Source organism: Camponotus vicinus, unplaced genomic scaffold (genome assembly GCF_025532165.1).
Source record: "Camponotus vicinus isolate PSW18456_S1 unplaced genomic scaffold, iyCamVici1.0 SCAF_11, whole genome shotgun sequence".
Classification (NCBI taxonomy): domain Eukaryota; kingdom Metazoa; phylum Arthropoda; class Insecta; order Hymenoptera; family Formicidae; genus Camponotus; species Camponotus vicinus.
In genome coordinates, this window is record NW_028141947.1 from 4,171,997 (window position 1) to 4,184,081 (window position 12,085).

General features: G+C 39.7%; 1 protein-coding gene across 1 annotated transcript; it reads right to left on the minus strand.

The window, feature by feature from the left end:
* Nucleotides 1–475: 475 nt before the first annotated feature.
* On the minus strand, nt 476–9,929 carry LOC145961804 (uncharacterized). The gene is made up of 3 exons (XM_083082266.1): nt 9,598–9,929; nt 1,198–1,328; nt 476–837 (listed from the first exon to the last, which is right to left on the minus strand). The coding sequence occupies exons 1-3, from the start codon at nt 9,927–9,929 to the stop codon at nt 476–478; spliced, it is 825 nt and encodes a 274-aa protein (XP_082938392.1).
* Nucleotides 9,930–12,085: the final 2,156 nt, after the last annotated feature.

A 12,085-nucleotide genomic window follows, 5' to 3' on the forward strand; every position in this document is an offset into this window, starting at 1 on the left:
AGTGTTTAAAATTGCGAAAGTACAACATACTAATCCCGTAAGCTATCTACTGGAGGATTATCGCAAAAAATCTATCGCTGGAGCGTTTTACGAGTACGAGTTGCATCGCGCGAATTATCCGGACGTGTATCTCGTGGAGAAAATACTGCGTAGGAGGGGTAACGAGGTTTACGTGAAATGGTTGGGATTTGACAATTCGCACAATTCTTGGATACATAAGGACAATGTGATTTAATTCATACAAATTGTATTTATTTTTAAATTTAAGAAAAAATATGTACAACATATAAAAAATATACATGAAATATATAAAATACAAAAATCTTTATTAATACATTCTTTCCAATAATCATATATAATACAATATATGAAATACATATACATATGAGATACATATACAAAAATAATATTTCTTTATAGTATAATATCTTACATTATATCACATACTATATTACATTACATTATATATATTATATTATAAGAGTATCCTATAATGTCCCCATGGTAACGTGTCGGTCGAATCAGGTACGATATACCGCTTGTCATCGTACGGACTCAGAGCAATTTTCGTCTCGCGGACGGTATACACTTTGTGCAATTTCGATCTTATGCAAGATTGTTGTCGTGTCATTTCTATTTCATCATTCAGACACCGCGTATAATCGTCGAATGTTATCGTTCTCGCAACAACGTTACTTTTGACACCTTTGACCTTCTTCGTATCCTTTTTCCCGTCCACTCTCATCGCGTACATTTTTGCTCTAAGCCCGACAAATTCGGTCATTATCGCGCCGTTATTTTCATCTTTCATTAAACCCGGTACTTTTTTATTCACGAGCGGTATACCGTACGCGTTATCAATTGGATAATCGCTCGTATCGAAACTAGCGATATAACGTTTCATATTTTCATAGACATCTTTGCACTCAATGTGGTATATAAGACTGTCTGTGTCGGTGTACATTACCCGGCATTTATCATGATATAGCGGTGACATGTACTCATGATGAAATTCGTACAAGCACGTTTTAGAAATGTCGAGTATGCACATGCCGACATAGATTGGTTTATAAAATTTCACTTCAAGTTTGCGTAATTCTATGGCAACCAAATTTTCCGAAAAGACGCTTCTACTATGAAAATTTGGTTTCGCTATCATTGCTTCTGCTCCGTATCGTCCGTCCCACTTTGTTAATAATTTTACATCGACACGATTACGCACATTTTCCATCGTCTTGCCAAATACTGCGTTATTCATCAGTTTATATAAATTTTTTTCAAAATCATTTTTCGCGAGTGTTCTAAACTGTGTATTTAATTCGATATAACTGCGAAGCCACGGAGATTGTGTAAATTGTAATACGCGATGTATTTTTGTAACGCGAAGGCCGTGTCGCGTACATTGCTGTAGGTTACGGTAGTGTATCACGTAACGCATCTTATCGTATAGCGTTGCGAGGAGTTTGTCTTGCCGCTTGCCGGGCGGCTTGTCGCGTGTCGGGCAAAACGGTAGGTCAGTGTGCGTATCGTGAAGATGTTGCGGGTACTCGAGATCGACTTCGAGGATATAACCCGTAGGCGAATCTAACGCGATCGATGCTACGTCAAAATTCGACACGTCGTCGACCCATCAAAAATCGGCATAGGGCAACGGTTGACACATTGCCCATTCGTACAAATTATTTACATCGAAATACATCAAGTACGACGATGGTTTCGATGGATCGTACGATTGTTGCATGTACTTGTTATTAGCGCGCGCGTATCTGTTGGAACACTGACTCAGACCACCGCGTATACCGCGTTCGATAAACATGACCATGTCGATGTCAGTAAGCAATTCGAACGTAATCTTTGTATGCTTTAACATGGCATCCCACGTGTATCCGGGAAGAGTATAATAATACGCGGGGTCGAGTCCGTAACTTTTGATGCAACTATCGCGAAAGTTTTCAAAAATATCGGCTAATAACAAGACGTCGATTTTCAGGTACAAATCGCTATACGCGTGCGCGTAATCGCTCTCGGATATAGTTTCACCGGTCAAAGAACTGTAAAACGATTCGCGCGGTGGTAAACATGTATCTTGCAACCTATCTACAGAGTCGACGTATTCGTACGGAAAGACGCCTTTCCGTGTTAATAAACTGAAATTTTCTGCAGATATATTTTGAAATTCTGATTTTAAAATTTTGAATTTGTCTTTGTCTAGATAAGATGCCAATTTGTCGAGACTTGCCGTAAGAAATTTGTACGAATCGATAAAATTTAATTTTATATAATTTTTCCAATTGTCTTGTGCAACTTTAACAGTTTTTGTAAACGATATATATTTTTCCTTGGTTATTGGAAGTAATTCGATTTCCCCTTCGAACGCTGTGGCTATATCCTCGATAATGAAATGCGCGTCGTAACCTGATAAATTATGGAAGACTATCGGAATATATAATGATTCTTTGTAATTTAGATTGCAATTTGAGTGCGCGGGACCCCTATATCGTCCGGTCAAATGACAATGATCGCGTACGCGTGTATCGTCTTCTTGCGTAAACGGTTTTTCGCATATATGACAATGTGTTGCGCTGTGAAATTTTTCCCACTCGTCCGATGTTAAATTTACCATGGAGACATTTGTAGTCATTAAAATAGTCTTTACACGTAACGCTAAATTTTTAAGTTCTTCGGCGAACCACGCGATACAATCAATACTGCGGCGAGAATGGTACGCGGATAACGAGTCGTCGAACGAACAATGCATATAATACGCTATACTAAATACCTTATGATGCTGATAATTTTTTTCTTCGTCAGTCTTTGTCAACGCACATTCCAAATCGGCATAGATCACAAATGGAAGCCGCTCTTTCCTCGTGTAGTTGTTGAACTCGAGCCACTTGTCCTTATCGCTCGGCAATCGGATAGCGCAGTCGTTTATTTTTCCGCAGTCTACCGTATGTGACTGCAACTTGTCCTCCGATCCGAAATAGTGCAAGCATCTGTAAAAGAATATTTAAATTAAAGATTTATGCAATGCATTATATTTTATAATTACATAAACTATTTAAATTATACGTACCGATCACAGATATATTTATGATTCTTGTATTTGCTCAATTGCGAGCTCACGAGCCGGGATAAGTTCTTGATCCATGCGAAATGTCCGACGCTGTTGCCGTCTTCCACATACAACAGGTTGACGTGCTTATCTCGTTTCTGCTCCGAAAGACGTATCGAAAGACAATACTGTTTTCTTTCTCTGTACACGTTGATGGAGATATTGTTTATATGTTCAAACTTTTTTAGTTGGTTCAACGTCATCGGAAACTCAATATTTTGTACATTTAACACCGTCGTATAGTGGGGATATGAAGATTCCTGTTCCGCCTTCCTTTCTGCGGGGTATAGAGCGGCCACCACTGCCCACGCGAAACACGAATTGTCTCTGGATTGTACATTAATTACAACTCTCTTCATCATAATTTCTCGCGGCAATTTAATATAACATCCCGCGCGCATAGGATTATATTTATTTATATTTACAATTAAATTCTGTATTCGTGACAATGCCCAGCCACTATCACGTTCCTGAAATTCTTCTAGCAATGCTAGGGTGGGCTCGATAACGCTGCGCTCGTACCACTCGTGTAAATCAGACGTGCGAAAGAGTTCACAGTTTCTCATATTGATACTTTTATTCGCACGCTTATCACCCGACACAAATTCACCGTTGAATATAGTGTTCACTTTTACACTGTTGTGTCTTCTTATAACGTCTTGCACTTGCTCGAGCACGATGTCTTTGGCATCCTCGAGAAATTGACGAGGTTCGATATGGTTTGCGTTAATCACAGCACCGGTCAGAATACGGTTATCGAACGCGGTATCAATCTCGCGCCACACAAGTTCATTTTGATGCGCGCTACATCCGGCACCCGCGTTATTGTCACCACTGTAATTACCACCACTGGGCATAAACTGTCTCTGCAATCGAGTCTTTGCACCTTCGAGTCGCGCGATCCGAGCAATCAGCGATTGTCGATTCCCGATCGATAATCGTGGTCGTTTGATCCGACTTTGCTCTTCCAGCGACTCGATGTACTCGTTGCATCGTTGTAACCATGCAAAATATTCGCCCAAGGTGGCAATTTGGCGGGACCGCTCCACCAGGTCGCATTCAGTCTGCTCGACGTTTTCCATTTCTTCACAGAGTGCAAATTGGGCACATATTGCACGGAAATCTTATATACAACGGCTCGCTACAACTTGAACAGAATCGGCCATCCATCGCATCAAGTGTCTCAATTTTATGCTTTCGAACAGCATACATCATTTGGCTATCCACGCCTTGCAATGCAATCATACACGAAGGACATACTGCTAAAGCACCACCCGTGGAATAATAAAAGTATATGATACAAAATTTTGTACTACGTGCGTTTAAAGCATTAATTTCCGCAACAGACACTATTTTCTCTCTGAATTCCGTGGAGTTCTCACTGCAGTCACTAATGCAATCACTGTCAGATGACAACGCGTGATCTTCGTCTTCCATTTTTATATATATATTATCACACTTTCTGATAGAAGACTATACTTTCTGACAGAACACTATACTTTTTGACTATACTTTTGCTATACCGTCGTGTCGATGCGCTTTCAAATCACGTACTATGATCTGATGCGCTTCGATCCTTCTTATATTCAACCAACAAACTTTCAGAGATTGTTGGAGGCATAAAAGAAAAAATTTTTTGTAACTGAACCTAGGGTTGAAAATGTGTTGTTATCTCACTATGATTCACAGATTGCTCGAAAAGGTCGGATCCCGAAATATCTCAAATGAAGAGGACTCTGCTGCACTAAAGTATCATTTCTTTCGTTGCTCTTCTGTGTTTCGGTAGTCTGCTGCACTAGAGTATCATTTCTTTCATTGCTCTTCTGTGTTTCGGTAGTCTGCTGCACTAGAGTATCATTTCTTTCGTTGCTCTTCTGTGTTTCGGTGGTCTTGTGCAATGGCTGAAGAAAACGTAATTATCATCGACGACGATACGGATGATGATTACGATTATTGGATGGATCCAGTTGTGGCGGAGAGGATGGAGATAGAGAGAGAGGAGAGAGAGAGGAGAGAGATGGAAGATGATGGATCTGATATAGAATCCTTGGCGAAGGACAGTGATTACGATAGTGACAATAGTGTCGATATTCTTGATGAACTGTTACAAAAGAAACAGCGAGATTTAAGCATAAATAATAACATACAACGAAGCAACAAAGATATGTTGCATTTCCTATTACTACATGGAAAATGGATCAAAATTTTGTACCGAATGCTTTCTAGAAGATCCGCATCAGTTTGAAGAAACTAGTTCTGTTCGAGAACATATAACCATAGCTTATGTTCATTTGGAAAATATGTCATGCAAAGGATGCAGAAAATGTTTGAATCAAATATTGCCCTGCGACATGTGCCCTATTTGCCCAAATTAAAATAGATGAGTCATGGATAACATTGTAAGTATCTTTTAATTTATTATACAGGGTGATTCAAAATAACCCCTGTGTCCCTGAAATGACATATTCTTGAATCAATTCTAAGACGATTTTTCCTTCGGCAAAATTTCGTCCGAAGCTTAGTTTTTGAATTATTAAAGGAAGTAGTTAACGTATGACGGGTCGAATACAAGAGGCAGGCAAGGGTGGCGCGATTCACCGTCAGACGCGGGTGCTTACGCGGGGCGCCTGCTGCGATCAGCTGGTCGCTATACACATACAGACACACATGCGAACACGTACATTCTCTCTCTGTCTGTCTGTCTGTCTGTCTGTCAGTCAGTCAGTCTGTCTGTCTGTCTCTCTCTCTCTCTCTCTCTCTCTCTCTCTCTCTCATTCGCTCACTCACCTGTAATTTTTTTTTTTTTTTTTTTTTTTTTACGAGAGAGGGGAAAATGCATTTTATGCATACCCACCGGTCGATCCAGTGAGTTATGTGGGACTCGAGTACCAAGTCGAATTACCAACTCGGTACTCCCTACCCACTAAAAACCCCTCTCTTTTCACGAATTTCCTTTGACACATTGTCCCTCTGACTTCCCGAGATCTGTTTTCACATAACGTCAAAAAATAGTTATTATTACCTTGTTCGATGACTTTTGATGTATTGCTGTAATTGCTTGAAGGAGAAATGAATTTTCCGATAGATCGTACGTTCTCAAATTTAACGTAGATATCACGTTGCAAAAGACAAGAAATCCACACTAAATTATTAACTGAAAGTTTTTCTTCTTTCATGAACTGTATTCTTTTATAAACTTTAACGTAATCACATTTATTTACTCACTCGATGAGACGAGAAATTTACTAATGACTCTCACTAATCACTATTAATCACTCTCGAATAATAACTGTTGGCGATTAAAAATCACTCGATGAAAGAAACACGCGCGGACACGTTACTACACGACGCGACGACGCGACAATGCGACGATAATTACTCGGCGACTGCAAGCAGTTTTTTGTCATGGTAGGTTGCGGTAGGTTAAGGTACTACTGGCGCAATCGAACGCGATTTATCGCTATTAGAATTATATTATCGTTATTTAAAAATTAATTAGATTAAATAAGTGTTTTTAAAATATTTATTACTTTTACTATTATCATAAAATATTAATATTAAATATTTATTTAAGATAATAGTAAAAGTAATAAATATTTTAAAAACACTTATTTAATCTAATTAATTTTTAAATAGATATACGATGTATGGATATCACACACATTCATGATAATAATAATATTAATATGTTAAATGTTTATTATGTTTACCGCATTCTTCAATCGAACACATGATCGCGTTCGATTGCGCCAGTAGTACCTTAACCTACCGCAACCTACCATGACAAAAAACTGCTTGCAGTCGCCGAGTAATTAAATTATCGTCGCATTGTCGCGTCGTCGCGTCGTGTAGTAACGTGTCCGCGCGTGTTTCTTTCATCGAGTGATTTTTAATCGCCAACAGTTATTATTCGAGAGTGATTAATAGTGATTAGTGAGAGTCATTAGTAAATTTCTCGTCTCATCGAGTGAGTAAATAAATATGATTACGTTAAAGTTTATAAAAGAATACAGTTCATGAAAGGAGAAAAACTTTCAGTTAATAATTTAGTGTGGATTTCTTGTCTTTTGCAACGTGATATCTACGTTAAATTTGAGAACGTACGATCTATCGGAAAATTCATTTCTCCTTCAAGCAATTACAGCAATACATCAAAAGTCATCGAACAAGGTAATAATAACTATTTTTTGACGTTATGTGAAAACAGATCTCGGGAAATCAGAGGGACAGTGTGTTAAAGGAAATTCGTGAAAAGAGAGGGGTTTTTAGTGGGTAGTGAGTACCGAGTTGGTAATTCGACTTGGTACTCGAGTCCCACATAACTCACTGGATCGACCGGTGGATACGCATAAAATGCATTTTCCCCTCTCTCGTTAAAAAAAAAAAAAAAAAAAAATTTACAGGTGATTGAGCGAATGAGAGAGAGAGAGAGAGAGAGAGAGAGAGAGAGAGAGAGAGAGAGAGAGAGAGAGAGAGAGAGAGAGAGAGAGAGAGAGACAGACAGACAGACAGACAGACAGACAGACAGACAGACAGACAGACAGAGAGAGAATGTATGTGTTCGCATGTGTGTCTGTATGTGTATAGCGATCAGCTGCTCGTAGCAGGCGCCCCGCGTAAGCTCCCGCGTCTGACGGTGAATCGCGCCACCCTTGCCTGCCTCTTGTATTCGACCCGTCATACGTTAACTACTTCCTTTAATAATTCGAAAACTAAGCTTCGGACGAAATTTTGCCGAAGGAAAAATCGTCTTAGAATTGATTCAAGAATATGTCATTTCAGGGACACAGGGGTTATTTTGAATCACCCTGTATATCAAAAGTATTTTAAAATAAATTATTAAATAATTTAAACTAATGAAATGCATATGTTTTCTTCTGTTTTCAGAAACGGTTTCCCCAACATAGCCTGACGGTCTATTTTATATATTATTATTTTTCTTTTATATTGTATACTTTTTATTAAACTCACACATTTAAATAAATTATATATTTTTTTTTTAATTGTAACAAAATCGTCGATTGCGAACTGGCAGCTTTAGTTTTTAGTCCATAGTACGTAAGAAAAATATATATAAAACATAAATAAAGAGTTTTTTAAGTCTAAATCATGACGTAATTTCTTCGCACGCATTTCCATCCACCCAATCCTTCAAAGAATACTTCTATTTATATTGTTTATTAACTGGTAATATTGTATACTTGCGATAATACAGAGATGACAGAGAGAGATAAAAGGGATAAAGAGAGAAAGAGAGAGGGATATTCAGAGATTGTTGGGAGCACAAAAGAAAAAATTTTTTTGTAACTGAACCTAGGGTTGAAAATGTGTTGTTATCTCGCTATGATTCACAGATTGCTCGAAAACGTCGGACCCCGAAATATCTCAAAAATGTGTTGTTATCTCGCTATGATTCACAGATTGCTCGAAAACGTCGGACCCCGAAATATCTCAAAATATAAGTTTATGACTAATATTGTATACTTGCGATAATACAGAGAGAAAAAGAGATAAAAGTGATAAAGAGATAGATAGAGGGATAGAGAGGGGGAGAGAGAGGGATAGAAAGATAAAGGGATAAAGAGAGAAAGAGAGAGAGAGAGAGAGAGAGCGAGAGAGAGGGAGGGATAGAGAGAGACCCAAAAGGAATATCGTCATTTTTGTTTATACGTGCGTCCCCCGCCCCGCAGCCCTCGCGCCACCGAAATCCCCTCCGTCCCGCGTGACGTCATCCCCCCTCCATCCTGCGTGACGTCATTCCCCCGCGCCGCTGAGATCCCCTCGCCCCTCACCCCCCCTGAGATCCCTGGGTTAGAAACCGCCTAGTACTAACTACTTCTCGCATGTCTTTAATAACATGTGCTAATTCTTGCTCGTAAAAAATCCCGTCTATAACCTCGCCCTGTAAATCACTTAGTTCGTATACAGGAGGTCTTCTCCATTCGAGAACGCGATGAATTCGAAATATTTCTTCGCTCCATCCAGCCTCGTATCCTTTCTCAAACGCCGCTTTTGCTCTACTGATGCGTACGAGTTCGCCCGCTTTGTATTTACACTTTTGTTTGCGTCCGCGATTTTTTCTCCCTCCAGCATCATCATCATCATTGATATTCTAACGTCGATTCATATTTTCTCGAGCGATACGCGCATTTTCCAACGTAACGGCCGCGGGTTGCATTTTAATGCTAGAATGACGAGTATGATTGTAAGCGCGAACAATATCCTGCAAAATATCGATATAACGGCGAGTATTTTTATGCGTAAAATAACGCCACATCCTTTCCTTAAGTGTTCTATTGAAACGCTCGACTATAGCTGCTTTAATATCGGGATTACGAGCTACGCGAAAACAGAGGTTTTTTTCTTTTAAAAATTTTTGTACAGCACTGGCGATAAATTCTTTACCTTTGTCGATTTGTAGGTAAACGGGTAAACGTTTTTTGTTTCTCGAGAATATGTTCTGAAAGGCCTTTATCACGCACGCCGAAGTTTTATCGCGCAAAGGTTCTACCCAAGCAAATTTGCTAAGTACATCGATAACCACCAGTAGATAGGAATATCCGTCGTTATAACTCTTAAGATTACGAAGATCGATTAAATCAGCCTCCCATAAATCATCGATATTTGTCACGTTATAATGTAAACGCGGAAATTTTCGTCGTACTGGACGATGCAGCGTGTACGCGTCTTGTGATTTAAGCCAGTCGACAACCTCGTTACGCGAGAAATTCGGCTTAGCCGCTCGTGATAAATTGACCGTCGCTGAATAACCCGCATAGTGCGAAGGATCGTAATATAATTTTTCGAGTTCCATCTTATTAGAATTTGCTCCAACCGAATAAACCTCTTGCTTTCTTCGTCGGGGAATTCTCGTCCTTACTTGCTAATGTTTTATCGGCCTCATCCTCATCCTCATCGGCAGATATAAATACCGTATCTCCTTCGGATACAACCGTCTCGTTTAACCTGCTGCGTGAACGACGAGTTTTCGGAGTGGAAGTAACAGCTGCTAATTCGCTGCTTTTAATACGACGAGCTATTTTGCCTACGTCTAAAAAACTACGATTTCCTATGAGACTGGAAGGTGTGTTTATGTCCTGCAGTAATCGCGCAAACTGAACTCTTCCGATTGCTTTTACTGTTTTTCTCTCGAGTATCGCGTCATTTATGAGATCGCTAATATTCGAACCCGTTACAACCGCACCGTTTATAGTCACGAGTCCTTGTCTATCCCAACCGATCTTTGACGACGGGGCATCGAGTAAATATTTCAATAGCGTGTGAGCTTTGTAGCGATAAGTTTTCGGCACACTTTCGATTATATTTTTAATCATTTCCGCCGATTGATCGCGTTTTTTCCCGAAACTATTAGCGTCACCTCCTCCATCTCCAACGCTACTAATTAAAGTACGCGTAAATTCTTCGGTATCGTCATCTTCCAAGTACATATCCTCGTCTTGCTCAGTTTTATCATCGGCGTCGCCGTTTAAAGCCCCACGCGAATCTTTGCGAAAACGCTTTTTTGCATCCCGAACAAAGTAAAGATAACGTTGAAGTACTTCTTTATACATTTTCCATCTTTCACCCTCGTCGGCGGGAGTCGAGAGATTGAGAATACGACACATCTCCGCATCGAGTCGCGATAAAGGGGTTCCCGGTGTCCGTACAGATTTATTATTATCATTTTCCGTATTATTAACATTTTCCGACTGTTGATTTTGCTGCTGCTGCTGCTGCATTCGTTGCATTTTTTCGAGATTTTCCGTAGAAATTAAAACCATTTTTTTAGCCTTTTCCATTTTTAATACTTTTCCAAATATTATTATTTTTCCTCACAAAGGATATAAAGAATTGTATTTCTTTTCACTCGCCGATAATCCGTGATAATAAAGCTCCGAGTATAGGACCGATAATATAGGGTAAAAATCCTCCGCGTTGTACCAATAGTTTTCTTTTAGTCTTTAAATTACCACGCTTTGCCGCGATGCGCCGTAAATTCGTTTTATGCTTGGACAAACGCTTTTTTTCGCTAGATTCGAGCAGTACGTTACCTTCGAGCGTATTGAAAATACACTCCTGAATACATTTTACAAATTTATTGTTAGCATCGCGTAAGAACGCCGCTCTTTGATTTTTTTTCAAATAGCATAGAGTTTTTAAGAGACACAGGTTCCTCTCTCCGATGCGGCGTTTTGCAGTCTTTATTGCGTTATTCGGTAAATTCCTCGCTGTCGCTGTCGATGATGTTTTGTTAGGGTCTGCTTTTTTCACCATTGCGCCGTAATCGTGCAACTACAACTCGCGGGTGCGAATACCGTTCTTTTATACGCTTCCGCCCCTAATGACTGATTTACGCGGTATGTAGACGTAATGTAGAGTATCCTCCGGAAAGATACACGTGCGAAATCGGTATTCGTCTGGAGTCGATTGTTTCAAATCGAGCAATAAATATCCATGCGGCTTCGAGGTAGCGTCGTAGTACACTTCTTCCATAAATTTTGGATCGTCGGGATATACCTGGCGTGCTAAATGATGAATTTGCGCGCGATCACGCGGATTTTTGAAAATTACTATATAATTCGTGTTGAGAGATATGTCGCACTGCCCACGTCCCTGATGGAAAAGATTTTGCGAAATGAGTATAACGCTGAGATTCTTATGATGACTTCCTTTGGTAAATAGATCCACGATAGCGTCGCACGAAGATGATTCCCTCATAAGATCGTCGATTATCACCAATTTCGGAGAAAGTGGATCGTTGGAATAATCCTCCGGGCGCGGTAACCCTTCGTGAAATTCGATTATATTTTTCCTCGATTTTACTAAAGCATTATCGCTATATTTGCTCTCGCTTTTCTCTTCTTCTCGCTCACCCGTGTCGCAATGTAAGCACTGATACGCATCTTGCCATTCGGCGTAATAAAATAAAATTCTCTCGAATCGGACATCGGACATGCGGGATAAAAGTCG